The following is a 25,270-nucleotide window of genomic DNA, read 5'->3' on the forward strand; positions in this document are numbered from 1 at the left end:
CCAACATGAAAGAGAAAGACCTGGTCCCTGGGTCTTCGCTATATTTTAATCACGTGTGTGGATGGGTGGGGGCTCTCCAGAGTTGTTTCTTCCTTCTCTCCTTGCACTGTGGATGCAGGAGGAAGAACTCAGGGAGTCCCCTTCGTATGGCAGACAACCCGCAATTCTTCCCTAGTATATGTGAAGGAACTGGGGGACAGGTAATTTTGCTTTTATTGTTTTGGTTTGTTGGTTTGTGTAGTGTTAGCTGTTCTGGAACTCACTCTGTAGACAAGGCTGGCCTCAGAGATCCACCTGCCTCTGCCTCCTTCAGTGCTGGGATTAAAGAAGTGCCCTACCACCGCCCGGTTTTTGTTTTTTTTTTTTTTGGTTTGTTTGTTTCTTGAGACAGGTTGTCTCTATGTAGTCTTGGCTATCCTGGAACTCGCTACGTAGACCATGCTTGGGTCAAACTCACTGAGATCCACCTGCATCTGCCTCCCTCCCAAGTGTTGGGATTAAAGGCGAGACACCACGCCAGGTTGGTGAACTGCTGATTTCAATGAGGTGACCTGTAAACTGCAATGGAAGGAAGGGGATGACAGAGTAGGAGTTCCTAGGTCAGACTGACGAGGGCTAGGGATGTGTTAGAGGGTGGACATCAGAGCTAAAACTTGGAGAGGAATCCGCACCACAAAGAAGCACAGTAACTGTCACTTCTTAGAGAAAAGAGGAAGCCTTGGCCTTGAGGGATGCCAGAGAAAAGTAACGCGGTGAGAAGAAAAGACCAAAGTGCCTCCAAAGCACCCTTGTCCACGGAAACGTCCACCTTTGCCTTCATTGGTCGGTTCGTTCATCCCCAAAGCTTCCAAGAAACTCTCTTGCGCGCTACACGGGCTCTGGGGTGTGGCTCAATTCTTCTGGGACTCTCCTCCTGCAACCTACTGCTGCCCGCGACCGGGACCGCCCAACGTGATGACGTCAGCGCGCGCGCGCCTTCGGGAGGAGGAGTAGGGGCCGCGGGCCGGCAGGCGCCCAGGCTTCGGTAACCTGTGCTGGGCGGGGGAGAGGAAGGGGCGGGGCGGGGAGCCCCCCGGAGTTGCTGGGTTGCTGACCGGGTCCGAAGCGGGCGTCCTCGGCACGCTCAGCGCTCGTTTCTTCCCCGCAGCAGGCCCCGCACGGCCCGGCGATGGAGTTTCCGGACCTCGGGGCTCACTGTTCCGAGCCGAGCTGTCAGCGCTTGGGTGAGGGGCGGAGCGCGCGGAGGGGCGGGGCCGGGCGGCCGGGGCTGGGGACTGCAGGTGGGGTGGGGAGGGGAGGGTGGGCACGGCTGGAAAAGCCGGGAGGGCGGGCCTTGAAGTTGGGGGCGTGGCCAGGGAGGCTGGGAACAGCGGCCGGGTGCAGTGTGTTGCAAACAGGGCGGAGTTTTTCTTACCCGAGTGGAAGCTTTAAGCTAGAGGGAAGGACATCCAGGTTTCCTTTGAACCTGCAATCCGACCCATTCTCTGTAGATTTTTTGCCACTCAAGTGTGACGCTTGTTCGGGCATCTTCTGCGCAGACCATGTGGCCTACGCCCAGCATCACTGTGCATCAGCTTACCGAAAGGTGAGGGGGCGGTCGTGAGGGTGGCAGGGGTTGATTGTAAGAAGAGGAGAGAGCGGGTGCAGTCACTTTCAGGGATCTGTTGTATTTCCCCCTCTTAGTTAATGTGTTTCTAAGCCTACGTACTGGGAAACTTTGTTTTCTAGTGTGTGTGAGTGGTATAGCCAGGTTCTGTAAGAGGTTGGTTGGCCTTCAGACTGACTCCTACCCCTTGACTGTAGGATATCCAGGTACCCGTCTGCCCCCTCTGTAACGTGCCTGTGCCCGTGGCCAGAGGGGAGCCTCCTGACCGGGCTGTGGGAGAGCATATTGACAGAGACTGCCGCTCTGATCCTGCCCAGCAAAAACGCAAGGTCAGTTAATAATGGAGGGGTTAGTGACAGACGGCCCAGCTTGGAATACTAATGTCTGCGACTGGCTGGCTCCGTGGGGCTAGAGGAGGAGATAAGAGTTTCATACATAACAAACCGTGCTTCATCTTAGATCTTCACCAATAAGTGCGAACGCTCTGGCTGCCGGCAGCGGGAGATGATGAAACTGACCTGTGACCGCTGTGGCCGAAACTTCTGCATCAAGCACCGTCACCCTCTGGATCATGATTGCTCTGGAGAGGATCATCTGACCAGCCGAGCAGGGTCATTACGGAGTACCTTACTTGCTTTGCTTCAACCATGTCTGCCTTGACCAAGGGAATCTTTATGCTTTTCTCCCCCTTTTCACAGTACTGTGGATTGAAGCTAGGGCCTTGTGCACGCTAGGCAAGCACTCTTATCACTGAGCTACTATTGCCTTGGTCCTTTTGGTTTTGAGAGGTTTCACTTCTTAACCCAGACTGGCCTCACATTTGTGGCAATCCTCCTCCCTCAGACCCTCAAGTGCTGAGATTACAGCATCCATCGTTCAAGCTCTTTTTAGTCCTTGGAGATGAGATTCCGCTAAGTTGCCCATGCTGTCATTGTCATTGAACTTACTGCCCTATACAGTTTTCACTTCCTGTCTGAACTGTCCAGGTAGCTGAAATTACAGGTTACCTATACAGATTTTGGCCCAGTTCAACTCCTATTCAAAGGATATGGTTTTGCAGCATGCTGACAGGAACTACCCTCTTGACGTGCAAAGCATATCCTGCGAGGTATGTTAGAATGTCTTTCTTCGCTGCAGGCTTGCTGCTATCTCCAGAGCACAAGGTCTGGCTTCTACAAGCACTATTTCCAGTCCAGGTCGGACCTTGCCTGTGTCTTCCTCTCCCAGCAGGTAGGCCTACCTGTTTCTCCTCTCCCTGCTTTAATATATCCCTTGGCTCCTCTGACCACAGCCTATTTTAATGTCTGATCTAGAGCCACATCCCAGCTTCCACCCAGGACAGCCCCTCCAGTTATTGCTTTGCAGAACGGCTTGGTGAGTAGGGGAAAAGCGTGGATGGACAGAAGAAAATCCACAGAGTGAAGTCCAAGGAAACTAGTCTCTCTTTCTCCCCCTGCAGAGCGAGGATGAGGCTCTGCAACGCGCTCTGGAACTATCCCTTGCAGAGGCTAAACCCCAGGTCCCAAGGTACCTACTCTGAATGAGCACAAGATCCTCCATTTCGAGGGATGGAGGTTGGGAGCACTCCAGCCCACTGCAGCAGCTAAACACTCAGTTTCAAAATTAGATGAACTGTATCTCCCCAGAGGCTTTGATTTTCTCCGTGCCAATGGCAGCGATGCTATTATCTACCATATTGGTTACTGAAGAGATTGAGGTCACACTCAAAAGGGACATAGGACTGAGATACTCAACAGATCAAATCCTCCGATTTTAGGTCTGACTCTCACCAACTCAAGCTCTTCCTTTCTCAGTTCCCAGGAGGAAGAAGACTTGGCGTTAGCCCAGGCACTGTCAGCCAGTGAGGCAGAATACCAACAGCAGCTGGTGTGTGGTCTCTGGGAAATGGGTCCTGTGTTGGTGGAGGGTGAGAGCTTGGGCTGGCCCCTCCCAGTGGCGGATAGTAGGCTGTAGTGATCATCCCTTTGCTTCCTTCCAGTGACTCCAGCTCATGCTGAGCCCTGAAATGAGGCCTGTCCTCCCCTGTCCTTGACTTTATACCCTGTCTCCTCCTTCTCCTCTCCTTGCTCCAGGCGCAGAGCCGTAGCATGAAGCCGTCCAACTGCAGCCTGTGCTAGGGTCCTGGGCTTGGGGAGGGAGGCTCACCGGAGGACTGTGGCCCTCACATCTCCAGGGTACACAAGGAAAAGAAGCACAGAGAAGCCTGGTTCGCAGAGACAAGCAGGAGTGACGTGAAGGATGCTCAGTGGGGCCTGGAGAGGAAAGCAGCTTATGCAGCCAAGCTGAGGAAGGATCCTGCTAGCTCTGCTGCTGCAGAGAGGGTGGCCAGGAACCATTCTCTTGTTGGGGTCTTGGGCAGGCGCTAACCAGACTCCACCCCAGCCCCTTTTATCATGTTATCCCTTTTCCCCTGGGGCTGCCACACCACAGGTAGCGGACAGGGAGAGGCCCGGGAAGAGTAAAAACATTGGCAGTTAGTAAGATGTCTGGCTGATGTGTTTCTTTTCCCTGTCCAACCCAAACGAAGCTCTCTTGTCAGGAATGTTCATTCAACTCAAGGGTAGTAGAGGCCCCTTGCAGTGCCCCACACAGCCAAGCCACAGCCACCATTGCAGTCCATTTATTTCCTTACAGTGCTTTCTGGAAGACCCCTTTCTCTTACAATAGCTAGCACCAAACTCCTACACCAGGATAAACAGGCCAGAGAGAGGGGCCATGTCTTTTTCTCCTGAGTTAGCCACTGGAGGGGAAGAGGTCCCTTGTGTCACTATGCTGTGTCCTTAGGTTTAGAGTCTTCAGAGGCACTTTCTTGTCCTTGCTGCTGCAGCTGCCACATCTCAGCATATACACCCTCTCGAGCTAACAAAGCTTCATGCCTGGGGTAATAATAAAGCAGGTGTTACCGTCGGTCCTACCCCAATCCCAAGGAAAACAGAGGGTGAGCAAGGGAGACACCCTCCAGGAGCCTCCTCCCTAATCTTTCTGCATGGCTCACCTTCCTCTCTCTATGATGCAGCCGTCCTTGATGACGAGGATCTGGTCAGCATTGACCACCGTTGAGAGCCTGAGAGGTCAGACATCAGTTAACCATTACCCCCCTTCAAAGTGGTCCACATTGCCAGCCATATCAGCCCTGTACCTGTGCGCTACTACGATGGTGGTACGGTTGGTGCAGACTTTGGCCAGAGAGGCCTGGATGGCTCTCTCATTAGATGTATCCAGTGCTGATGTCGCCTACAGAAAGAGCTTAGATGAAATGCTCCTGCTACCCAGCAGCTCCAAGGACAGGAGGGTGTAGGCTGCTAGTGGAGGTCTCAAGGATAGTTTGGGTTCATGAGCTGCATAAGGTTTTGGTGAAGATAGACTGGTGATACCTTTGCAAGGTAGGTGACTGCTCAGAGTGGCTTAGGCACACATGGGAGAGCAGCAGGCAGGTGCTGGGGTCTCACCTCATCCAGCAGGATGATGTCCGGAGCCTTGAGGATGGTGCGGGCGATGGCCACTCGCTGCTTCTCGCCCCCACTCAGCTTCAGTCCCCGCTCGCCCACCTGGGTGTCATAGCCTGTGGGTAGTAAGTACCTCCCTCACGTAACAAGTAAATAGACTTGGTTTCTGTGGCCAGCTGGGCAAGGAAGTGGTGGAACTGGACTTGAGGGATTAACAGGATTTCACTGGGTAGGAGGAATGACCTCACCTTCAGGGAACGACAAGATGGCATCATGAATGCCTGCAGCCTGAGCAGCAGCCTCTACCTCATTGTCCCCAGCTGTGACACGACCGTAGCGGATATTGTTGGCAATGGTGTCGTTGAAGAGGACAGTGTCCTGGGGCACAACTCCAATGTGGGACCGGAGAGAGATCTGGGTCACCTGAATCCAAAAGCCCAAAAAATACCCTGTCCTGTGAGATCCCTCCAGGCTTTCTTGAAGCACCAGGGATAAGAGGCCTAGGGTAAGATCCCACCCATCACCACCACAAACCCTAACTGGCTGGGCAAATCACACAGCTTCTCCAAGTCCTTCCCACTCATGAGCAGACAACATGGCATCTGTCTGCTTCAAAGACAAGCCTACCTCACAGGGCACCATACTTTGTCCTTGTGATTACTTTCCTGGGTGACTGATGGTCACATGACACTAAGAAGGCCCAGATTCTTTTGTTGTTGTTTGTTTGTTTGTTTTTTGAGACAGGGTTTCTCTGTGTAGCCTTGACTTTCCTGGACTCACTTTGTAGACCAGGCTGGCCTCAAAATCACAGTGCTCTGATTGCCTCTACCTCCCTAAGCACTGGGATCAAAGGTGTGTGCCACCATGCCTGGCTTGAAGGCCCAGATTTTTAAACTGTTGGAAGTGCTGGGAATTAAACCTAGAGGCCTTAGCTAGGTCACTAAGCTGTAGCCTCAGCCTCACCCTTCCCAGCCCCTTGCCCCCCACCCCCCACACTCACATTTAGAGACAGGGTTTCGCTAAGTTATTCAGGTTGGCCTTGAACTCCTTTGTAGGTTGGCAGGCCTTGACCTTGCTTTCCTCCATCCTGGGATTATAGACCTGCACCATTAGACCATGCAAGGCCCCAGCTTTTTTGCAAGGCTGATATCTCAGGGCTGCCCACCCCTTGCTGTTCTTCCACAGATCCCTAAATTACAGTCTTCTCTGAGGCAACCTTACCTGAGAAATGTCCTGCCCATCTATTCGGATGCAGCCGGAGCTGATGTCATAGAAGCGAAACAGCAGGCGCAAAATTGTGCTCTTTCCTGCCCCAGATGGGCCCACCTGTTGAATTGGAAACGAGAAGAAAATTCTCAGTCCTGGGCTGGAGAGATGGCTCAGAGGTTAAGAACACTGGCTGCTCTTCCAGAGGTCCTGAGTTCAATTCCTAGCAACCACAGGATGGCTCATAACTATCTATAATTATCTGGCCTGCAGTCATCATGCAGGCAGAACACTGTATACATAATAAATAAATAAATAAATAAATAAATCTTTGAAAAAAAAAATTTCTCAGGCCCTCTGGCATCTAAGACTCCCTCTTTAAGAGGCCACCAACGTACAGGAAGGCTGCCACATTCGGTCTTGTCACCTAGTATAACCAGGCATTGAATGCAATCTGCAGGCACTGAGAAAAACTCAAGCAATATGGGCCCACTAACGAGGTCTCCTCTCACCAGAGCCACTGTCTGACCAGGCATCACTGTGAAGGACACATCTTGCAAAGTCTCCCGCCTGCAACAAAGGATGGTGGATTTAGTAGGGGATCTATTGAATCATAGAGTAGCAGATGGATTCTCCATCCTCAGAGCTGCTAATGGTCCTTACCCCCTCCTGCCTAGGCTCTCTGTTCCCTAGCCCACAGTGGAGGATTGCAAAGCTGAGGTTCAGAGCAGGATGAAGGGCAAGAAGGCAGTGTGCCAATAGATGAGCGGGAAAGAGAGCAAGCAAAAAGGCAGTGCTCACCCATCCTTGTAGCTGAAGTGTACATTTTCAAACTCAATCTGGCCCTTGTGAAAGCGAAGGGGCCCTGCTCCAGGAACGTCCTTCACCTGGAGAACACAGACAACAGGCGCTACCATTACTGGCCTGGGGCTCTCTTGACATAAATAACTCCCCCCCCCCCAGCTCCAACCAAGGACCAAGTATGGATATAACCTAGAACCCCTGCTTGGATGCAGCCCATGGTAGCTCAGTATCCAAGTGGGTTTCCCTAGTAAGGGGAACAGGAACTATTTCTGACATGAATTCAATGATTGGCAAGGAACAGCCTTGCTAGGCCACAGAGGAGGACATGGCAGCCAGTCCTGAAGATAACTGATAAGCTAGGGTCAGATGGAAGGGGAGGAGGACCTCCCCTAGCAGTGGACTTGGAAAGGGCCAGGGAGGAGATGAGGGAGGGAGGAGGGATTGGGAGGGAATGAGCGAGGGGGCTACAGCTGAGATACAAAGTAAATAACCTGTGATTAATATAAAAAAATAAAAATTAATATAAAAACAATATAAAAACTCCCCCTACCCCATCTTACTCCTCCCTCTACTCACTTCTGTTTCCTCTTTCAGCAAGTCAAACATGTTCTCCATGTCAATGAAGTTAGTCTGGATCATCCTGCAAAAAGAATGAAGGCTGGGGCCCCCTCAAGGAACTGAGAAAGAGCATGGAACCCTGAGCCAGTGAGGAACGGGGATCAGGTTACCTGTAGTAGGTGCCAAACCAGTTGAGAGGCATGTACAGTTGGGTGATATAAGTGCCAAAGAGCACAAAGTCCCCAACCTGTCAAGACCCAGAGAAGCGAATGTGTCACAGGAAGCCTGCAGGTTGCTCTTACTGTCACCTTGTCTACCTCCCGTCCAGGAGCCTAGTGGCTCACATATGGCCCTCTTCTCTGTCCCCTACCTTTTCCTTCATGATTCTGCCTCACCTGTAGCTTCTGCTCACTGACAAAGTATGCACAAAGCAAGGAGCCAGCCAGGAGCCCAAGTCCAATCACCAAGTTCTGGGTCTGATTCAGCACAACCAGTGAGGCAGTTGACTTCCACTCCAAACCCTAGGGACAGGAAAACAGGAGGAAGGAATGGCCTTTATGGGCCAACCACCTCCAAATCCCAATCTGGGTCCTAGCGCCTTCAGCTTTAACCCTGGATCTCACTCTCCTCAGGCCTGGTAATGACGCAGGAGAGCTCACATGGGTACCCTCACCTGAAACTTGATGATGGCCTCTCGATAGCGTTCTACTTCGTAACCCTCAGCGTTGTAGTATTTCACCTGATGGATACACATAGCACAGTTGAGGGACCAATCTCTCCAGAGTCCTGATCCCTTTTTCCCAACTTCTTAACTTATAGTCCAGGCTAGCTTGAACTCAAGAGAGTTCTGGCTGCCTCTGCTTTTCCCCAATTTCTAATATCCCCTCCAGATCCTTATCATTTCAGTGCTCCCAGCCATGCTCCTCCACCTCTCCTTGCTTCCTACCACCATCTTGGGACTTCTGTTACCGTCTCAAAGTTCAGCAGAGAGTCCACTGCTCTTGCCCGGGTGGCATTTTCCTGCGTGTTCATACTACGGCGAAACTTGGCTCTCCACTCAGTGACCACAATAGTCAGAACTAGAGGAGGAAGACAGGAGTGGAAAGAACAAGACATCATCCCTAGCAGCTGAGACTAAATATACATGGCCATGCCCTGTGCCACACATACCAAGCCTATGCTAGCACCTAGAGAGCCAGACCCGGAGAGACAATGGTAAATTTTCCAAGAAAAGGAGTTGTATGCAAGATATCTTTGCAGGCTGGAGAGATGGCTCAGAGATTAAGAGTACTGGCTGCTCTTCCAAAGGTCCTGAGTTCAATTTCAAGCAACCACATGGTGGCTCACAAACATCTATAATGAGATCAGTGCTCTCTTCTGGCAAGCAAGCATACATGCAAGGCAGAACACTGCATACATAATAAATAAATAAATCTTAAAAAAAAAAAAGAGAGAGATTTCTGCAGCCTTACAAAGTTTCATGTAGAGGCCACTTTTGAGGAATGCGAGAAGACGATGCACTGTGCTACATAGTTTTTCCTTGACTGGTCACACAGTGAGTCTCTATTGTACCATACATGCCCTTCCATGGCTTCCATCTAGGTTGAACTGAGGCTCAGCTGTGGCAGGGGGGTAGACCTTCCCATCACACATGAGTAAACAGAGCGCAGTCTAGCCTACCAATCCTGCTGAAGGTCAGTTGGCTGCGTGGGGGTAGGGCTCACAGCCAAGGAAGACCCTACATCGTTGAGGAAGCACTCACTGAGGTAAAGACTCATGCACAGGAACACAATGAGGCCAAACCAGGCATTGAAGAACATGCTGAAGTAGATGATGCCAATGATGATGTCAGCCAGGGTGGGGATGATGTTGAACACCAGGTAGCTAGAAGGGTAAGTCAAGGAGAGGAAGGTTTGAGGAGTTAGACCCAGCAATCTTACCTCTGTGAACTTATTTTATCGAAGTTCTGCTTTCAACAGCGATGGACTAGGATGAATCTAAACACCCCTCAAGAGGAGGATGTTCAATAAGGCCTGGTAGCAAAGGCCTGTACCTGCAGCCCTCTGGAGACTAAGGCAGACGGCAGAGAGCTTAAGGTGAGCCTGGGTAGATAAACGGCTGAGGGTATGAATGGAGTGCTTACCTACATGTACAACGCCCTGGGTGGTTCGGTCTTCAGTATCACACACGCACATGCACACTCACACACGAAACAACAACAAAATAACCTCCATCGATTACAAGTAAGAGAGATCTTTGTGTATGATTGAAAAAGAATCTTAGCTGGCACACACCTTTGATCCCAGCACTGGGGAGGCAGAGGCAGGTTGATCTCTGTGAGTTTGAGGCCAGCCTGGTCTACAGAGCAAATCCAGGACAGCCAAGGCTGTCTCAAAAAACAAAGAAAGAATAATAAAAAATGAACCTCCATGAAGCTTGTTAAAGAGATTTTGAAAAAGAACCCATGTTGTGGCATCTTTTGGTTTACAAAAAAAATTTGACAGCACCATACTAATTCTGAGTCTTCAGCGATTCTGAGTTTTCAGAGATTTAAAGCAAAATACAAAAGCATAAGTTGACATACTATACATAGTAGGGAAACACTGTAGAAATGAATGGAACTCAAAAGATTTGGTCTATCTACATTGTCATTAGGTTTTTGTTTAGTTTTGTGCGTATGTTTGTAGGTGTGGGAGGTACCTCAGAAGATAGTGTCAGCCTTGAGTTAAAGTGATAGAGGATTGTGAGCTACCTGAGACAGGTGATGTTGGGAACTGAATTCAGGTCCTCTACAAAAGCAGTACGTGGTGTTTGTTTGTTTGTTTGTTTTTCGGTTGTTTCTTTGAGACAGGGTTTCTCTGTGTAGCATTGGCTGTTCTGGAACTCTGTAGACTAAGCTGGCCTTAAACTCACAGAGATCCACCTGCCTCTGCTTCCCCAGTGCTGGGATATTAAAGGTGTGCACCACTGCCCAGCCAATATGTGTTCTTAATGGCTGGGCCTTCCCTCTAGTCTCAACTTTTGTTTCTTGAACAGATTCTTAAATAGTCTAAGAGAGGCTCAAACTCATTATGTAGCTGAGGCTAGCCTTAAATTTCTAGATCCTCCTGCTTCTTCCTTCCAAGTACTGGGATTATAGGCATGTGGCCATCGCATGAAACTATCCGCATTATTTGACATTATACTTCTTCCTGTAATTTGCCAAAAAGGCCAAACAAAGCAAGGCAGGAGGGGCAGAGCTGTTCAAGCTGGGTCTCCCCAGCTCCCCCTCCCACACACTCTTCCCGCTGATGTGGTACCTGAGCAGTCCCGTGACACTGGAAGTTCCCCGGTCCACAATCCGCAGCACCTCCCCTGTGCGCCGGCCAAGGTGCCAGCGCAGTGAGAGTTCATGCAGATGGGAGAAGAGGCGCAGCTCCACGCCACGGGACGTGAACTGCTGCACCCGGATCCACAGGAAGGTTCTTAGGTTGCTCACAAAACCTGGGGAAGCCAGGGAGGCCTTAGTAGGTCTTGGGGGCTGAGAGAGATGAACCCAGCGTTAGCGGTCTAAGTGCCCAAGGGGCCTGTGGAAGGAATATCGGAAGCAAGGCGGTGAGGGAGTTCCCATGGGAGAGACTGATGCCAAGCAGGGTGAAAACAGAATCCCTCCTACCTGTACTGCCGGTGCCACCCCCCTGGAGGAACTTGAGGAAGACATAGGTGGTAACAGTCCAGGCCAGGGAGCTCCAAGGAGCCTTCTCGGTCAGTAAGTTCACTGTGGATTAAAGGCGTCAGGGTCCGCTCTCAACAACCAGGGCTCTCTAAGGCAGAACTGCCCCAGGCTCTGACCGCCCAGCTCCCACCTCTGCCTAACCTCCCTAAGCAAGGGCCACCCCAGCCACTAAGCTGAACGTTACCCCTCCACCCCCTCACCAATGTCCCTATAGAAGATGGGGACCAACACATTGAGTGCTCGGTCCAATCCCATGAGCCCCAGGCAGATGAGCACGATCAGCTGTAGTGCTGGACTCCCCCGAGGCCACAAGTAGCTGCTCAGTAAGCGGAGCTTCCTGCCAAGGTCTCTCCAGGTGGACTGCCGGTCTGCTGAGCCGCCCTAGGAAGATGGCACACAGGAGGGATGCTTACAGACCAAGAAGTGTGCTTGCTCGCCCAGGTATCCTCGGGGAATAATCTATGGGACTGCAGGTATCTGACGCTCACAAGTGATCCTTCTCAAGGTTAGGAAAGCCACTACATCGCATACTGAACTTTGGGATGAGAACTAATCCAACTCAAGGGACAGGATTATCGCACCCCTCAAGAAATTTCTTTTCCCAAAGTCTGGCTCTTGGACAAGTCCGCATTTGCTCAGAGACTGAGCAAATAATTCTACTTGCTAAAAGGAGTAGCAAAAAGGGCATTCAGAGAGGCCTAGGAAGTAGCTTGGTGGTAGGGTACATGCTTAATATTTACAAGGTCCTGGGTTCTATCCCCAGCACGTGTACAAAGATATACCCTTGACTGAAAAAATTAGGTACGCCTGGTTCCCTTTTTGTTTTTTTTTAGTTTTGTGTTTTGAGACAGGCTTTTTCTGTGTAACAGCCCTGGCTGTCCTGAAACTCACTCTGTAGACCAGGCTGGCCTTGAACTCACAGAGATCTGCCTAACTCTGGGATTAAAGGCGTGCGGCATCACACCTGGCATACCTGGTTCCTTTCTACATCTTGGTCTTCTTCATGAACCCGCAGTGTGTAAGACTGGGGGCGAAGTCCAGGGGCCCAGAGCCCCAGGATAAATAGCCCTCCAGAGGTCACATAGCGCACAACCCACAGGCCAAACTGAACCTAGATGGAAACAGAGCACAGGTGTGAACCAGGATCCAAATCTTATTGTATTACTTCTTAGAACCCTCAGATGCTTCCCAGGGGCCTAGCAACAGGTTAAAAAAAAATAACCACAGTGACTCAGCACAGACACACCCCATTCAATGCTGGCTTTCCCCACAGCTGGCTATCAGCTTCCAGCCACTGCCAGACCCTTTTTTTTTTTTTAAAGAGTTATCCTACAGCATGGAGCAGGAGGTCCAGATGTAGTACTTAATCAGACATCAGTACTTCTCCTCCCCAGAAGGCCCCTTACCTGCTGGCCCAGATCTGCCCTGGCCCACCACCATTGTGGGTTGTTCCAAGATACCAGGGCCAAGTTCTCAGCTGCAAATGCCACGGTCCAGAGGAGCAGGAGACCCAGGCTATGTCTGAACTTCATCCAGACGCCCATTGCCAGACTCTGTCGTGCCTGGCTCCGTTCCACCACCAGCAGCCACAAGCCACAGGCGCTGGCCAAACTCTCCAACATGGAAGCCAGCAGTAGGTAGCCTGGCAGGCGGGCCCCCCGAGCAGTGCCTACTCGGCCAGCCAGACCAGCCAGGGGCAGTGCCATCTGAAGTATGGCCAGAACCAACTGCAGAGCATAGGGCGACACCCGAGGGGCAGCTGCCCAAGATAGTTCCTCCGTGCCAGCGGGTACCTCTCGGCGCCTGCAGGGAAGAACCAGCACCAAGGCCAGTGCCCCCAGAGTCATGAGCGTCGAGGGCACGAGCGTGAAGAAGAAGCAGGGACTCAAGCCATTCTGAGTCCAAGCCGGACCCACCGGCCCTTCGGCCTCGCAGTAGTTGCCCACCGTCACCATGGCGATGTGTGGCTGCTGGCTAAACTTGAGGTCGCTGCAGGATCAGAGAGTCGGGCTGGCCATTCAGAAAAGGCCGCAGATTCCAGGTGTCTTGGGACATGGAGCTACACCGCTGGGGTCGCGGAGAGGGACACACGTGGACCTGCCACCCTGCTCACTGTCTTCGCGCACGCGCCGCCCCCGCGCACACTCACGCAAGCCACGCACGCCGTGATAGTCGGGTCTCACTCGCCAGCCGCTGGGACCCTCGGGCCCAGAGCCGCCGCACAAAAATGTTGTGCCCTTTACGGCAGCGGCCCCGCCCACCAGACCTACCCAGGGTTCCCATTGGCCAAGCGTGACGAACGCAACTAGAAGGGCCGGGAGCCGGCGGGGTCACGTGCTCAGGGCGGGAAATCTGACCTGAGTCGGACCGGAGACCTTGACCTCCACAGAATTGTCCGTCTGAATCAGCTGTACCTCACCCGTGCCCTGTAAATAGCTTTTACAGTGTGACCCAGCAGGTCTCCGAACCTTCAGTTCCCTGTCTTAGTGCTAGAAATCAAACCCAGGCCCTCACACATTAGCAAGCTACTGAAATACACTGGAAAGAGCCTTCTTTTTGAGTCCTAGCTCTGGATCCCTGTGGTGCCACAGCTCTTCCCAGAGTCTCCCAGCCAGGTCTCTTACAGTCCTAAGACCCCAGATGAATGGAAAAAAAAAAAAAAAAACCAAAAACAACAAAAAGCCATAACCTGATCAAAGTCCCTTCTTTATTAAGGGTTATCAAGCTGTACAGGGTTCCCACCCTGTTTGCTGTGGGCTGGGACAGCAGAGTCCGCCACCTTCGGCATAGTTGACCTCCCACAGACGAACGTGCTGGGGAAGGGAGTAGGGGGTAAGGGTAGGAGCTGAATCCCAGCATGCAATGTCAAAACCCTAGGCTAGGGTGGGTCGGTTATCCCTTCACCCTCCTCCAGGTAAGGGAGGGATGCAGGGCAGAGCTCTCTTGCTGGGATATGGATAACTGAGGTCACATTCCTGCCCTGTCGGTCCCCTGTGCAGGTGGTAGGTGGACAATAAGTAGCGTGGGGGCCCAGGAAGGCCTCACACTCCCAAGTGCCCACCCTAGAAGTTGAGGAGGGTATTAAAGAGCTTTCATTCTGTTCCTGCAATTCAGAAACCTTCCATCTTAGTGTCAAAAGATAGTGTGAGGGGGGCTGGGAGCTAGGGCTCTCACCCTACCAAAGAGCAAAAGCCAAACAGAAGGGGGGGGGCAAGCGAACAGAATGGGAGCAAGCAGCACACACATGCCAGTGATGTGCAGGGAGGAGAGGCGGGGAGGAGAGGCGGGGAGAGCTGGCTGCGGCGCTAGGTGAGGGCTGGAGGTGAGGTGAGGTAAGGACCGCAGCCTGAGCTGCTCAGCTACTCCAGGTAGGGGCTGGGCTGCAGAGGCTGAGGGCTCGGGCCCTGCCTCCCCACTCCACAGTTGGCACAGGTTCTTCAGCTTGGCAGCTTCTGTGGTAGGAAGCCCTCTGGAGACTTGCAGGGGTGGATACAACGACGGCAGTACTGGGACTGGGCTGGGGACCAGTTTCTAGCACCACACTCTGAGCCAAGGGAGACCTGGGGAAGAGGCTAGAGTCTTGTGTGCCCCTCGTCCCTAGGCCTCACACTCTTCTTGGGCTTCGGCAAGCCCAGCGTTGGCACCTCCCGTGGCCAGGCAGGGACACACAAACACCACACACGTGGGGCCAGGCGACACTCTGAGAAGCCCTCTCATGGCAGGCAGATGGATGGCAGGGCAGCTGTTGCCTCCATCCTGGAGCACGGGGACCCACTTCTGCCTTGTCTATACCTGTAGAGGAAAAAAAAAATGACTGGTAGTAAAGATAGTCTTCAGCTATCTTCTTGCCATACCAGAGTCTAGAAATAAAGGAAAAAAAAAAAAAAAAAAAAAGCTGAAGCCTGGGGAAGGAAGCCTTGAACTTCAGAGCAGTAAAAGGAAGAGTGTTTTTTTTTTTTTTTTAAATTTATTTGTGAATATGGGTTTTGCCTGCATGTAATTCCGTGAATCATGTGTGTAGTGCCTGTGGAGGCCAGAAGAAGGCAACTGATTCTTTGGGACTGGGGTTACAGACTGTTGTTGAGTCACCATGGAAGGGCTGGAAATTGAACCTGGGTCCTCTGGAAGAGTCCCCAGTGTTCTTAACCACTATCCACGCCCAAGAGAGTGTATTCTGAAGGGGAGTAGACAACACACGGGCGAAGAAATAGACACTACAGGAGGAGCTGTGCTTCGCTGGAATCTACCAGCATGTTCTGGCATGTTCTTGGCCTTACAGCCCTTACCTTGTGCACTTGAGGGGGCAGCTCATCCTCCGAGCCTTCCTCTGGCACGGGCTCTGGGTGTCTTGACGCTGGCTGCCCGTCTTCTGCCCATCCTCCCAGCGGCAGCCTGGAGAAGTGAGAGGGAGCACGGGGAATTGTGCCGGGATCTAGAGAAAGAAGCAAGAACACAAAGAACCACATGAAGGTTTTGGGGACTACTTGGAGGCTTAGTCTCCTGGACCCCATCCCATTGCTCTCTTTCTTTGAAAGAACCTCCTTGCTTTTATACTCTCGTTGGGTACCTGTGATGCCCCCGTAGCGCCTCTGGAAGCCCCCATGCAGGGCGGTGGTCTCGGGTGCCCCAGGCCGGGGTGTAGCACAGGGATAGCTGGCAGAGCGAGGGATGGGTTGGGGGGCCCGGGCACCCTCTCCCCCTTCTTCAGGGGCACTCTCTCCACTCTCATCACTCTCCCGGCGGTGCCACACATGCCGCTCAGGCTCGGCCTGGGTCTGCTGCTTGTGGAGCTGGAGAAGTGGAGGACCGATTAGTTGGGGACAGAAGGATGTCTATCTGAAACAGCTGTGTCCCCAGCGCAGTCTCTTCAATTCCTGCTCACAACCTCTCACCTAGAATCCTAGACACACAGCATCTCGGGTGTTAGTAGTGTACAAAAGGTGTGTGATGCTCTATGGATGTCCAGGACACCCCTGGAAAAGTTTCTCAGTAGCTCAGGTTGATCCTGAACTCAACGTGCAGTTGAGAATGACATTGAATTTCGTCTCCCCTGGGACTACAGATGTTTAGGTAGTGCTGTGGATGGCATCCCAGGCCCTGTACATACTAGGCAAGCACTCTACTAACTTAGCTACATCTCCAGCCTTTCATTTTACCCGCTCTTTGATGAAAGAACAAGTTAACAGAGGGTCTCAGTACTGGTACTGTTTGAGGTACTCAGAACACAGCAGTGAACAAATAGCATTGCCAGCACTTGGAGGTCTTTTACACTAGTGGTGGTGCTTGTGAGGAAGAATAGACCATAAACTATTAAATAAAGACGAGGCAAAACAAAACAAGAATGTCTGATAGCACCAGATGCTATGGAGAAAAACAGAACAAGAAAATTCAGGAGGCAGCTGTGACAGCTTGACATAATCAAGAGTCAGGCTCTGTTTTAAAAAGCCAAGAAAAAAAAATAAAAAAAAAAAAAGAAAGAAAGAAAGACAGAAAAGGGAGGAAGGGAAGGAGAAGAAGAGACGGAAAAGGAGTTGAAGGAAAAAGATTCAGGAGGAGTTGGGCCTGGAGGCTCAGGCCTGTCATGCTAGCCACTTGGGAGGCTGTGGAAGAAAGATCACAAGTTCAAACAAAGTGAATTCAAGGCCAGCCTAGGTAACATAGTGAAAATGGCTCTCAGAATAATAAAGAAAAAAAAAAAAAAGGCTGAGGAGAAAGCTCAGGGCTTGCCTAGTATGTCCAAGGCTCTATGTTCAATCCTTAGTACTAAAAGAAAAAAGTCTAGATGCATCTAGTGCAGATGGGAGGCTTTTACTAAGAACCATTAGGAAAAATCTTGGAGATAACAGGAGGAGGAGAAAGGATTCTAGGTAAGGAACAGGCAAGTATTCTTGGCTAAAGATGCCATTAATAAGATATATGTAACATGTGACAGCTGGGCCTGGTGCCGCAGGCCTATAATCCTAGCACTCCGGGAGACAGAGGCAGGCAGATCTCTGTGAATTCAAGGCCAGCCTGGTCTACAAAGTGAGTTCCAGAATAGCCAGAAGAGAGAAACCTGTCTCAATCCCACCCATCTCCCCCAAAAGAGGACATTTGTGAAAATGTAGACTCTAGAGCAGGTAAGGGGCAGCAAAGGGCTAAAATCTATTTATCAGCTGCCCACTCACCTGGTGCATATAGAGGGCATGAAGGCTCATCTCAGTGGACGCGTATTCTGACAGCACCAGGCTCTGCAGCTGTCCTTCCCACACGCTGCTCCCGGAGCTGGCTGTCCTGGCATCCACTCTGTCACTCCCAGCACAGACAGCAGTTATCAACATTTGTAAGACTGATACAGGTTTCTGTGGGCTACTGCCATGCCCTCCCATCATGACCCACCTGTACTCACCCAGAGCCTGTCATGGTGCTGGGAGCCCGGCCTTGAAGGGCTTGTCCAGGTTGCAGAGGGGAGAAGGAGCGAAGAGCAGAAGCAACCTCAGCCCTGTGCCTGGAGCCTTGCAGGTCTCTGGACAGTGGGGGTCCCCGGCATGATGAGCCGGCTACCACATTTGCAATAAGGCTCAGGGGCTATGAAGAGAAAGGGGTGAGCAAAATCATCAGGGCAGGGAGAGGCCTCTAGGTCCTCTAATGTCCTGAACCTCAGGAACCAATGGCCAAGATTAACTTGAAGAGGAAACCTTCCACCCCGTGTCCCGTGCTCATTCCCCTCAGTGGAGTCCACTGCTCCCGTCATCGCCCAGGCCTAAGATACACACCTCAGACTCGGACTGTAAGGACTGGATGGATGTGAAAAGGGCATTCTCAGGGAGCAGACCACCTTGGGCAAGGCCAGCAGCTGCTCCATCTCGCTGAACCTGCTCCTTGAGGAAGCCCAGGAAAGCTGTGCTCTCCCGAGGTGGCTGCCAGCCAGGGTTAGTGATGGCAAAGTGCATGAGTGAGAGCTCCGTCTTCCCGTCCTCAGCTTGCTGGTACACTGAGGCCTCGGTCTGCCCTCCAGACAGCCACTGTGCAAGGCAGAATGCAGTGAGCAGGCTTGAGTGCTTACAGGAACCCTTTCTGGCGGCCTGTGGTACACTGTCTATCTGTGGAAGCCCCATTGTCCACCCTGGGAGTGGCCACACACCAGGTCAGTCACTCGTACTGTGCTTTTCTCCAGGGAGTGTGACTGATAGTTCAAATCAAGACTGGAATCCAGCCAGATTCCTGGTGACCAAACAGTGTGTGTCCCTGGTGCAGCCATGCCCACAGGTGGGGCCACCTTTTTGTGATTTGTTGGCTCAGAAAGGGGAGCTTTTTGCAGTTTTCCCAAGGCTGCTACGTTGCCAACATTGTCCCTGATCATCTGCCCTGACCTCTCCTGGTAGGTACCTGAGGGTGACCATGCTGGCGAACATCCATCTGAGCAAAAGAGCAGGTGTCTCCAACGCCGACAACCTCTACCGTGAAGTTGCGGAAGAAGTCTATGATCTCCAGGGCCCGTGGGCGTAGGCAGAAGATGAGAATGAGAGGTGTCACAATGGGGCTCAGCAACTCCTCCAAGATGAACACCTAAAAGGGAGGAGACTAAGGTTACGAGCAAGCAGGACACAGCCCAGTCCTTATCAGCGAGACACCAGTCAGTCTCTAGCAGGCCCTAGCTCCAACTCCACTCACTGCCTTGTACTGGAAGAGCTGGGCAAACTCGTCCCGGGTCTGCGAGCGGTGGGCATTACCCTGCCAGTGGTCAGGCATGTAGTGGATATGAGCAAGGATCACTCGGAGCAGCTGCTCGGGGCAGAACACCATGTGCTGATCTGGGATGAAGGACCTGGTGGGGAAAGGTTCGTGATGAGATACAAGCCTTTCCCAGCATGCTAGTCTGCTTATTCGCACCCACGGCCCTGGCACACCTGCACACAGTCACCGTGACTCCCAGAAGTGTGACAGTGGTGAGGACGTGTTCCACAGCTAACACATCTTCATCATAGATAGTGAGAGCGATAAGCACAGCCAGGATAGAGCCGGCGAAGAAGGCGCCGTTCTTGGCCAGCAGCGTCAGCAGTGGTGACAAGAAGCAATTCATGTACTTGGAGGCAGGCTTGTAGCCTCGGTTGAGGCGGGACTGCAGCTCATGTTCCAGTTCATTGAAGTGGCGGAGGTAGCAACGGCCATAGAGCGACCAGCAACGTGCTCCCAGGGCCCCAGGCTCTCTCTTCAGCACCTCGGCATAGCTGAAGAAGGCGTAGAGGATCTGCCAGATGAGGATGAGGGGACACAGCAGGAAGTTGGCAATGCCGATCCACAGGATGCGGTTGCTGAGGCGCTGGGCCAGCTCAAGCCGCTGGCCCCCACGTTTGTACTCAGCCTTGAGGCTCCACTCATTGAGGAACAGAGAGCCAGGACCCCAGAAGAGGATCAGCTCAAAGTTGTACTTGAGGCCTCGGGTGAAAAAGACAACCTCTCCGAGCCCGGGAAGGCGGAAGCGCAGGGGCAGGAGGGACTTATTCACCAGGGCCACCATGTAGTTCTGGAAACGCAGGATGCGGTGGTAGATGTCCAGCTCTGTCAGCTCACGCTTGTGGATACAGATCTGGTGCTCTTTCTGGGTCTGCACAATCCGGGCCTGCACTTCCTGCCATGTGCAATATGGAAGGGCAGACTGCAGGGCAGGGTGGACAAGAGACAAAGTATAAAAGATGTTACCTGAGACTCACAGACAAACTTTGGGCAAAGTGCGAAGAGTTATAGGAAAGAGGATGGGAATAGAAGGACCCGGAGGGGACGGGAGCTCCATTAGAAGACCAACAAAGCCAACAAATCTGGGCCGGGGGGGGGGGGGGCTGTAGAGACTGATGCAACAACCAAGGAACATGCATGGAGAAAACCTAGACCCCCTGCTCAGAGCAAATACGCAGCTCAGTCTCCATATGGGTGCCCTAGTAAGGGGAGCAGAGGCTGTCTCTGACATGGACTCTGTTGCTTGCTCTGATCACTTCCTCTTGGTGGGGGAGCCTTGCAGGGCCACAGAGGAAGAGGATGCAGGCAGTCCTAATGAGACTTGATAGGTTGGGGTCAGATGGTAGGGGAGGAGGGCTCCCCATTTCTGAGGCCTAGAGGAGGGGGAGGAAGGGAAGAGGGAGGAGGGTGAAATGTGGAGGAGACGAGGGAGGGGGCTACAATTGGGATGTAAAGTGAATAAATTATAAAAAATAAATTAAAAAAAGATGTTACCTGAACTCTTTAAGTCATGTGCTTAGATGAGAGATCTGACTGTTCTAGATCTGCTGTTCTAGTTCAGATGTGGATTTTCCCTCAAAGGCCCATGTGTTAAGAGCTTGGTCCCCAGGCAGTGGTACTATTAGCAAATGGTAGTATGCTTAAGAGATAGGGCTAGAGGGATTAAATTAGGCTAAGGGGGCTGCTCTTGGATGAGATCATTGGGACTTTGGATCCCAGCCCTGAAATAAGAATTTTGGTTTCTTTAGACACCCAGTTATGTTATATGAATATATTTGTTTTAATCCCAGGCATGGGATTTGGGGCTGCTTCGGATTGTCCACAGCAGCTAAATATAATGTGCCTTGTGCCCAGGTAAGGGCTTGTGCTTTGGCAAGGGTGTGATTTGTGCCAGCTGCAGAGGGACTTGCCTTAAGGAACTCTACACCTGTAATCAGCAGGAAGTAGTCTAAAAAGAGGCCTACAGACCATTTCCCCTCTAAACTTTTCTCTCCTAGTGTTGGGGGATTGGAAGGAATATGGGTTGGAAGGTAGAGGTATAAGAACCCAATAAAATAGATAAACAAATGCACCAACACACCCTTTCTTGCTTTCCTCTCTACTTCCTGGCCGCCATGAAGTGAATAGGCTTCGCCTGTCATGTTCCCCTGCCATAATATACTGCCTCACCACAGTCCCCAAAGCAACTGGACCAACCAACTAGACTTGAATCTCCAAAACTAAGCCCAAATCAATCTATTTTCTTTATACACTGATTATCTCAGATATTTTTTCACATTAACAGAATATGGACTAGCATACCCGCCAGTGAGAGCTGTGGACATATGGTGTTCAGGAATATACCTCATCCTTCCTGAGATGTCTTGGGCTATGTTGCTAATGGCCCAACTTCTGGTCTTACCATTGGGATACGCAGAGCATGTAGGTAGAAGGAGTGGATCTCCCAATAGCAGCAAATGTTATAGATGAACTTGATAAGCCGGTGGATCCAGAAGACACCGGCAATGACCAGGATAGTGATGAGAGAGCCATTTTCCTGAATCCTGGTAGGGAAAAAGAAGGGGAAGTAGGGTCTTTGAGCATGGAGTCTTGGCAACAGGTTCTGGAGTCTGAGTCACTACCTCATACCCCACTCCACTCTCTACTCACTAGCAGTACCTCAGGGTCATCCTCACCTGGCACTACAAACTTGGGCGGGCAAAAAGGCATCTGGCAGAGTGACCTTGACAGGCTCAGTAGGATGAAGGCTGTGGTTCACCATCTTGTTGGCAAATAGGATGTCATAGTCCACACAGCTAACCAGGAAGGTGGTGAAGGCAACCACAAAGAGGAACTGCCTGGGGGGTTGAAAAGGAGGAATGCAGGCCAAGAGTCAAGAGAGGTGGCAACAAGCAAAGAGGCTAAAGAGCATGGAACAAGATGGGAGACTAAAGGGGCTAGAGCATTCCTCATGGGCTCGGTCTGATGCTCAATCTTCCAGGACCTTCTAGGTACAAACTTTAATTAATTATTTGGATAGTAGTTACAAGATTTTTTCTTTTTTTATTTTGAGACAGGATTTCTCTAGGTAGCCCTGGCTGTCCCAGAACTCTCTTTGTAGACAAGACTGGCCTTGAACTCACAGAGATTCACCTGCCTCTGCCTCTGGAATGTTGGGATTAAAGGTGTGCACCGCCACAATGCTGGGAACTCCTTTCTTTCAAGAACTCCCTTCCTCCTGGGTGCAGGGGGCTCAAGCCTTTAATCCCAGCACTCCGGCAGTTCGAAGGCATCCTGATCTACAAAGATAGTTCCAGGACAGTCAGGGCCACAGGGAGAAACCAGGTCTCAAAAATCCAAACAAAACCAAAATCAAATAAACCAACTCTCCCCTTCCCAACTCCTCCCCTCTGGCAACACAGTGTTTCTATACTGTTCTACACTACAAAGGCGCTCTACTCCAGGAGTGGGGCTAAAGTGCAGTCAGGCAGAATACAGGCTCTTTCCTCCTGACTGAACCACACATACCTAAAGCGAGGCTATAGGTTTTAATGCCATACCTCATCCTGAGATTAAAGGTTTGCAAAATTTGGGGCCTAGGGCTGAATTTTGCTCATGTAGCTGGTCATGAGCAAAAGGGAAGACCAGGATAAGCATTCCTTTGCCACAGCATGTATTCCTTTGTATACTTACATGAGTTCAAAAATCTCTCCAATGAGCATACATGTGAAGCCATTCTTCTGATGTAAATTATAAACGTGTAAGTGTTAAGGAAAAGTGGCCAGTAAGCAAAGACACTTAAGAATACAAGATTTGGTGTCAACATACTCCCAAGTCCTGGATCTATCACTCTCTAGAGTGTGATCTTTTACAAGTTACTTCTCTAAGCTTTGTCCACTGTAGCAAATTAACAGTAGCCGTCCCTATCTTTTAGAATCATTAGGTCTAGGAAAGCACATTCAAAGGATTTAACACAGAAATGACAGTCAAAAGACATCATTACCTTTAATGGTCCTATTAAAAAAACGTTTCCTTATAAATTAACACCCTTAGAAAAGTTCTTCATAAATTAACACAAGTGGACAGAGCTCCCAGCAAATATAAGGCTTCATTATTTTTAACAGTCATTATTTCAGAATGAGTTTCATTTCCCCATGCATAGACTGGAGTGGGACTCAGCCCCGTTTCCTATCAGTGGCCTAGCTCAGAGAACAGTTTCACCAAGGTCCCAGAGGGCCAGCACAAAGCCACAAAGGATATTCGAGAGAAGAAGAGGTCAAGGTTTTCGATGTGGTGCCAAGGTGCTGTGGACAAAGGAGCAGAGATGTCAGAAAACTGAGGTAGCTCTCCCCACTGCTGCCCTGCTCCCTCAGTGTTCTGCCAGTAACTCTGGCCCATGCCCCTGCCCTGCTCTGACTGTCATGTCCCAAAACTCACATTTGCTTCCCTCAGCCACATGCACCAACAGGTCCTCTTCCCCTGGGGGCGAATCGCTATAAGAGGCCTCTAGGCGCTGGTACTCAGTGTCAAACTGTGCCATCACCGCAGCCCCCTGTCCACCTTGTTAACCTGTCAGCGGGGAAGAGTAGAACCCATATCAGACCCAGGCACTGTCTACTTGCTGTCTTCCCAACAGGCCAGAAGGAATGAGAAAGAATCCTTGGGATTTGTTTAACCACTAACCTCCTTGGCTCAGAAGCAGGACAGGAATAATAATCCAAGAAGAACAGTAAGCTTGGGACTAAGGGAGCCTTAACTCTGGTCATCATTCCCAGAACCTTTACTGGGAGGTTAAGAATACAAGATACTGTGCCAGAATCTGCCCCTTTGGTGTGGGGTGAGTTCATCTTCTGTCCAGTGAAGAGAAAGTTTCCTCCCTGCCCCTGAAAACCCTGGTCCCTACAGACACTATCAGTTTGGAAGCATTTTTGTAAACAAATGTTTAAGATAAGCACATGGCCCTACCAGCTCCATGGACAGTTTCTGCTCCACGCCAGTCCTGGATGCCCTGGTTGGACAGCTGCTGGAGGAAAAGGTGTCAGGCCTCGAAGAATGGGGAGTTGGGACAGAAAGGGATCCAACCCTCCCACCAACCCAAGCCCCACTAAGAGGAGGGCAGAGAGATGGGAAAGAGGCATCTTTCCAGTTGTGACAGGTGTCTCCCCTGATGCTCTGTGGAGGAACATTCATCTCCTCTGAGGATACCCAGGAATAACTAAACTCTGACCGTGTGGAGACTGAGTCAGTACAGGTCAGAGTCCACACAGCCCTTTGGGACTATTCTATCTTTGGTCTACCTCAACTTCAGAAATCAGCCACGCTTTTCAGACTCCAGGAAACCCCAAAAGAGAATCTTCTCAAGATTTTTCTGGACAATTCCTTCTGCTTCCCTAGCATCAGAGACCTAGGCAGGCATGGCTTCTAGGTGAAAAATTTCCACTCAATGTAGACTGTAGATCCCGGTTGAATAAGTGGATTCCCTGGGTGCCTAGTGTCAGGTGGGGTCAAGGTGGTATGGTATACTCCCAGTCAGTGAAGAACTGGGGACGGTGGATCTTGGTCCGACCTCGTCCCAGAGGGAGTCCCTCGGTTAGTAAAAGCCCTTGGGCCTCAGAAAACACACTCACCTGGTCAATGTAGACCCAGGGCCCATGGATCTCCCCAGGAAAGGCCTGTGCTCAGGGGTGTTTGTGGATGGTGGAGGGGTCGAGCCAGACCTACAGCTGAGATCCCTGGTGGGCTGGGATGCCTCCCCAATCCCAGCCACCTCGACCTGAGCACAGAGTGCCCCAGGGTCGCCCGGCCCCAGGCCGGGGGCTAGGCTCCCAACAGCGGACAACCCGGCGCGCGGCCCCGGCGCACGCGCGCTCCCCTGGCCGCGCGCGCCCTCTATCAAAACATTCTGGCTGCGCGCCCCCGGCCCGCCCGCGGCTCCCCTTCCCCCGTTACGCATCGCAAGCTCACTTGGGGCTTTGTGGGCACCCCTGGCCAGCTTGGGCCTGGGTCTGGGGATTCCAGTTACCAGCCTCGCGTGTCACCGCAGGAACCGCGACCCGGGCGATTCCAGAAGCTTGGTTTGTTCTGGGCTCGGTCAGACCCGGAGCGCTAGGCCGTCCGTCTGTCATTCACTGTCACCTCCAGCTAGTCTGGCCAATCAACAGAGTGGGTGGAGACATGACGGCCAATTCTTGGCCCAGGGGGCAGGACGGAAGGTAGGAG

General features: G+C 51.6%; 3 protein-coding genes across 11 annotated transcripts; 1 reads left to right on the forward strand and 2 right to left on the reverse strand.

Annotated features, from left to right (window-relative positions):
- The first annotated feature begins 915 nt into the window (after positions 1 to 915).
- On the forward strand, positions 916 to 4,108 carry Zfand2b (zinc finger AN1-type containing 2B). 4 transcript variants are annotated; one of them, XM_021664772.2, is made up of 10 exons: positions 916 to 1,024; positions 1,148 to 1,223; positions 1,491 to 1,585; positions 1,804 to 1,935; positions 2,066 to 2,217; positions 2,744 to 2,836; positions 2,920 to 2,980; positions 3,066 to 3,133; positions 3,421 to 3,493; positions 3,801 to 4,108. In XM_021664772.2, the coding sequence occupies exons 2-10, from the start codon at positions 1,169 to 1,171 to the stop codon at positions 3,855 to 3,857; spliced, it is 786 nt and encodes a 261-aa protein (XP_021520447.1). In that variant the 5' UTR covers positions 916 to 1,024; positions 1,148 to 1,168; the 3' UTR covers positions 3,858 to 4,108. The 4 variants fall into 4 exon arrangements, with proteins under 4 accessions (XP_021520447.1, XP_021520459.1, XP_021520465.1 ...); XM_021664784.2 differs by having other exon boundaries at positions 919 to 1,024; positions 3,700 to 4,108; XM_021664790.2 differs by having other exon boundaries at positions 963 to 1,024; positions 1,151 to 1,223; positions 3,700 to 4,108.
- A 123-nt stretch (positions 4,109 to 4,231) lies between these two features.
- Abcb6 (ATP binding cassette subfamily B member 6 (Langereis blood group)) lies at positions 4,232 to 13,612 on the reverse strand. The gene is made up of 19 exons (XM_021664761.2): positions 12,763 to 13,612; positions 12,330 to 12,467; positions 11,557 to 11,737; positions 11,297 to 11,398; positions 10,941 to 11,124; positions 9,404 to 9,525; positions 8,611 to 8,720; positions 8,315 to 8,380; positions 8,037 to 8,162; positions 7,812 to 7,888; positions 7,660 to 7,723; positions 7,081 to 7,166; positions 6,792 to 6,849; positions 6,295 to 6,399; positions 5,322 to 5,496; positions 5,077 to 5,189; positions 4,767 to 4,861; positions 4,623 to 4,691; positions 4,232 to 4,503 (listed from the first exon to the last, which is right to left on the reverse strand). The coding sequence occupies exons 1-19, from the start codon at positions 13,309 to 13,311 to the stop codon at positions 4,395 to 4,397; spliced, it is 2,529 nt and encodes an 842-aa protein (XP_021520436.1). The 5' UTR covers positions 13,312 to 13,612; the 3' UTR covers positions 4,232 to 4,394.
- A 429-nt stretch (positions 13,613 to 14,041) lies between these two features.
- Atg9a (autophagy related 9A) lies at positions 14,042 to 25,193 on the reverse strand. 6 transcript variants are annotated; one of them, XM_021664833.2, is made up of 16 exons: positions 25,016 to 25,193; positions 24,017 to 24,071; positions 23,489 to 23,620; positions 23,312 to 23,355; positions 22,745 to 22,809; positions 21,748 to 21,909; positions 21,474 to 21,615; positions 19,246 to 19,994; positions 19,010 to 19,163; positions 18,725 to 18,904; positions 18,112 to 18,360; positions 17,745 to 17,923; positions 17,524 to 17,641; positions 15,924 to 16,146; positions 15,643 to 15,788; positions 14,042 to 15,148 (listed from the first exon to the last, which is right to left on the reverse strand). In XM_021664833.2, the coding sequence occupies exons 3-16, from the start codon at positions 23,589 to 23,591 to the stop codon at positions 15,143 to 15,145; spliced, it is 2,520 nt and encodes an 839-aa protein (XP_021520508.1). In that variant the 5' UTR covers positions 23,592 to 23,620; positions 24,017 to 24,071; positions 25,016 to 25,193; the 3' UTR covers positions 14,042 to 15,142. The 6 variants fall into 6 exon arrangements, with proteins under 6 accessions (XP_021520508.1, XP_021520517.1, XP_060224629.1 ...); XM_021664842.2 differs by having other exon boundaries at positions 24,017 to 24,074; XM_060368646.1 differs by lacking the exon at positions 25,016 to 25,193 and adding an exon at positions 24,679 to 24,964.
- Positions 25,194 to 25,270: the final 77 nt, after the last annotated feature.

The sequence above is a fragment of the Meriones unguiculatus genome, chromosome 15, assembly GCF_030254825.1.
Source record: "Meriones unguiculatus strain TT.TT164.6M chromosome 15, Bangor_MerUng_6.1, whole genome shotgun sequence".
Taxonomy (NCBI): domain Eukaryota; kingdom Metazoa; phylum Chordata; class Mammalia; order Rodentia; family Muridae; genus Meriones; species Meriones unguiculatus.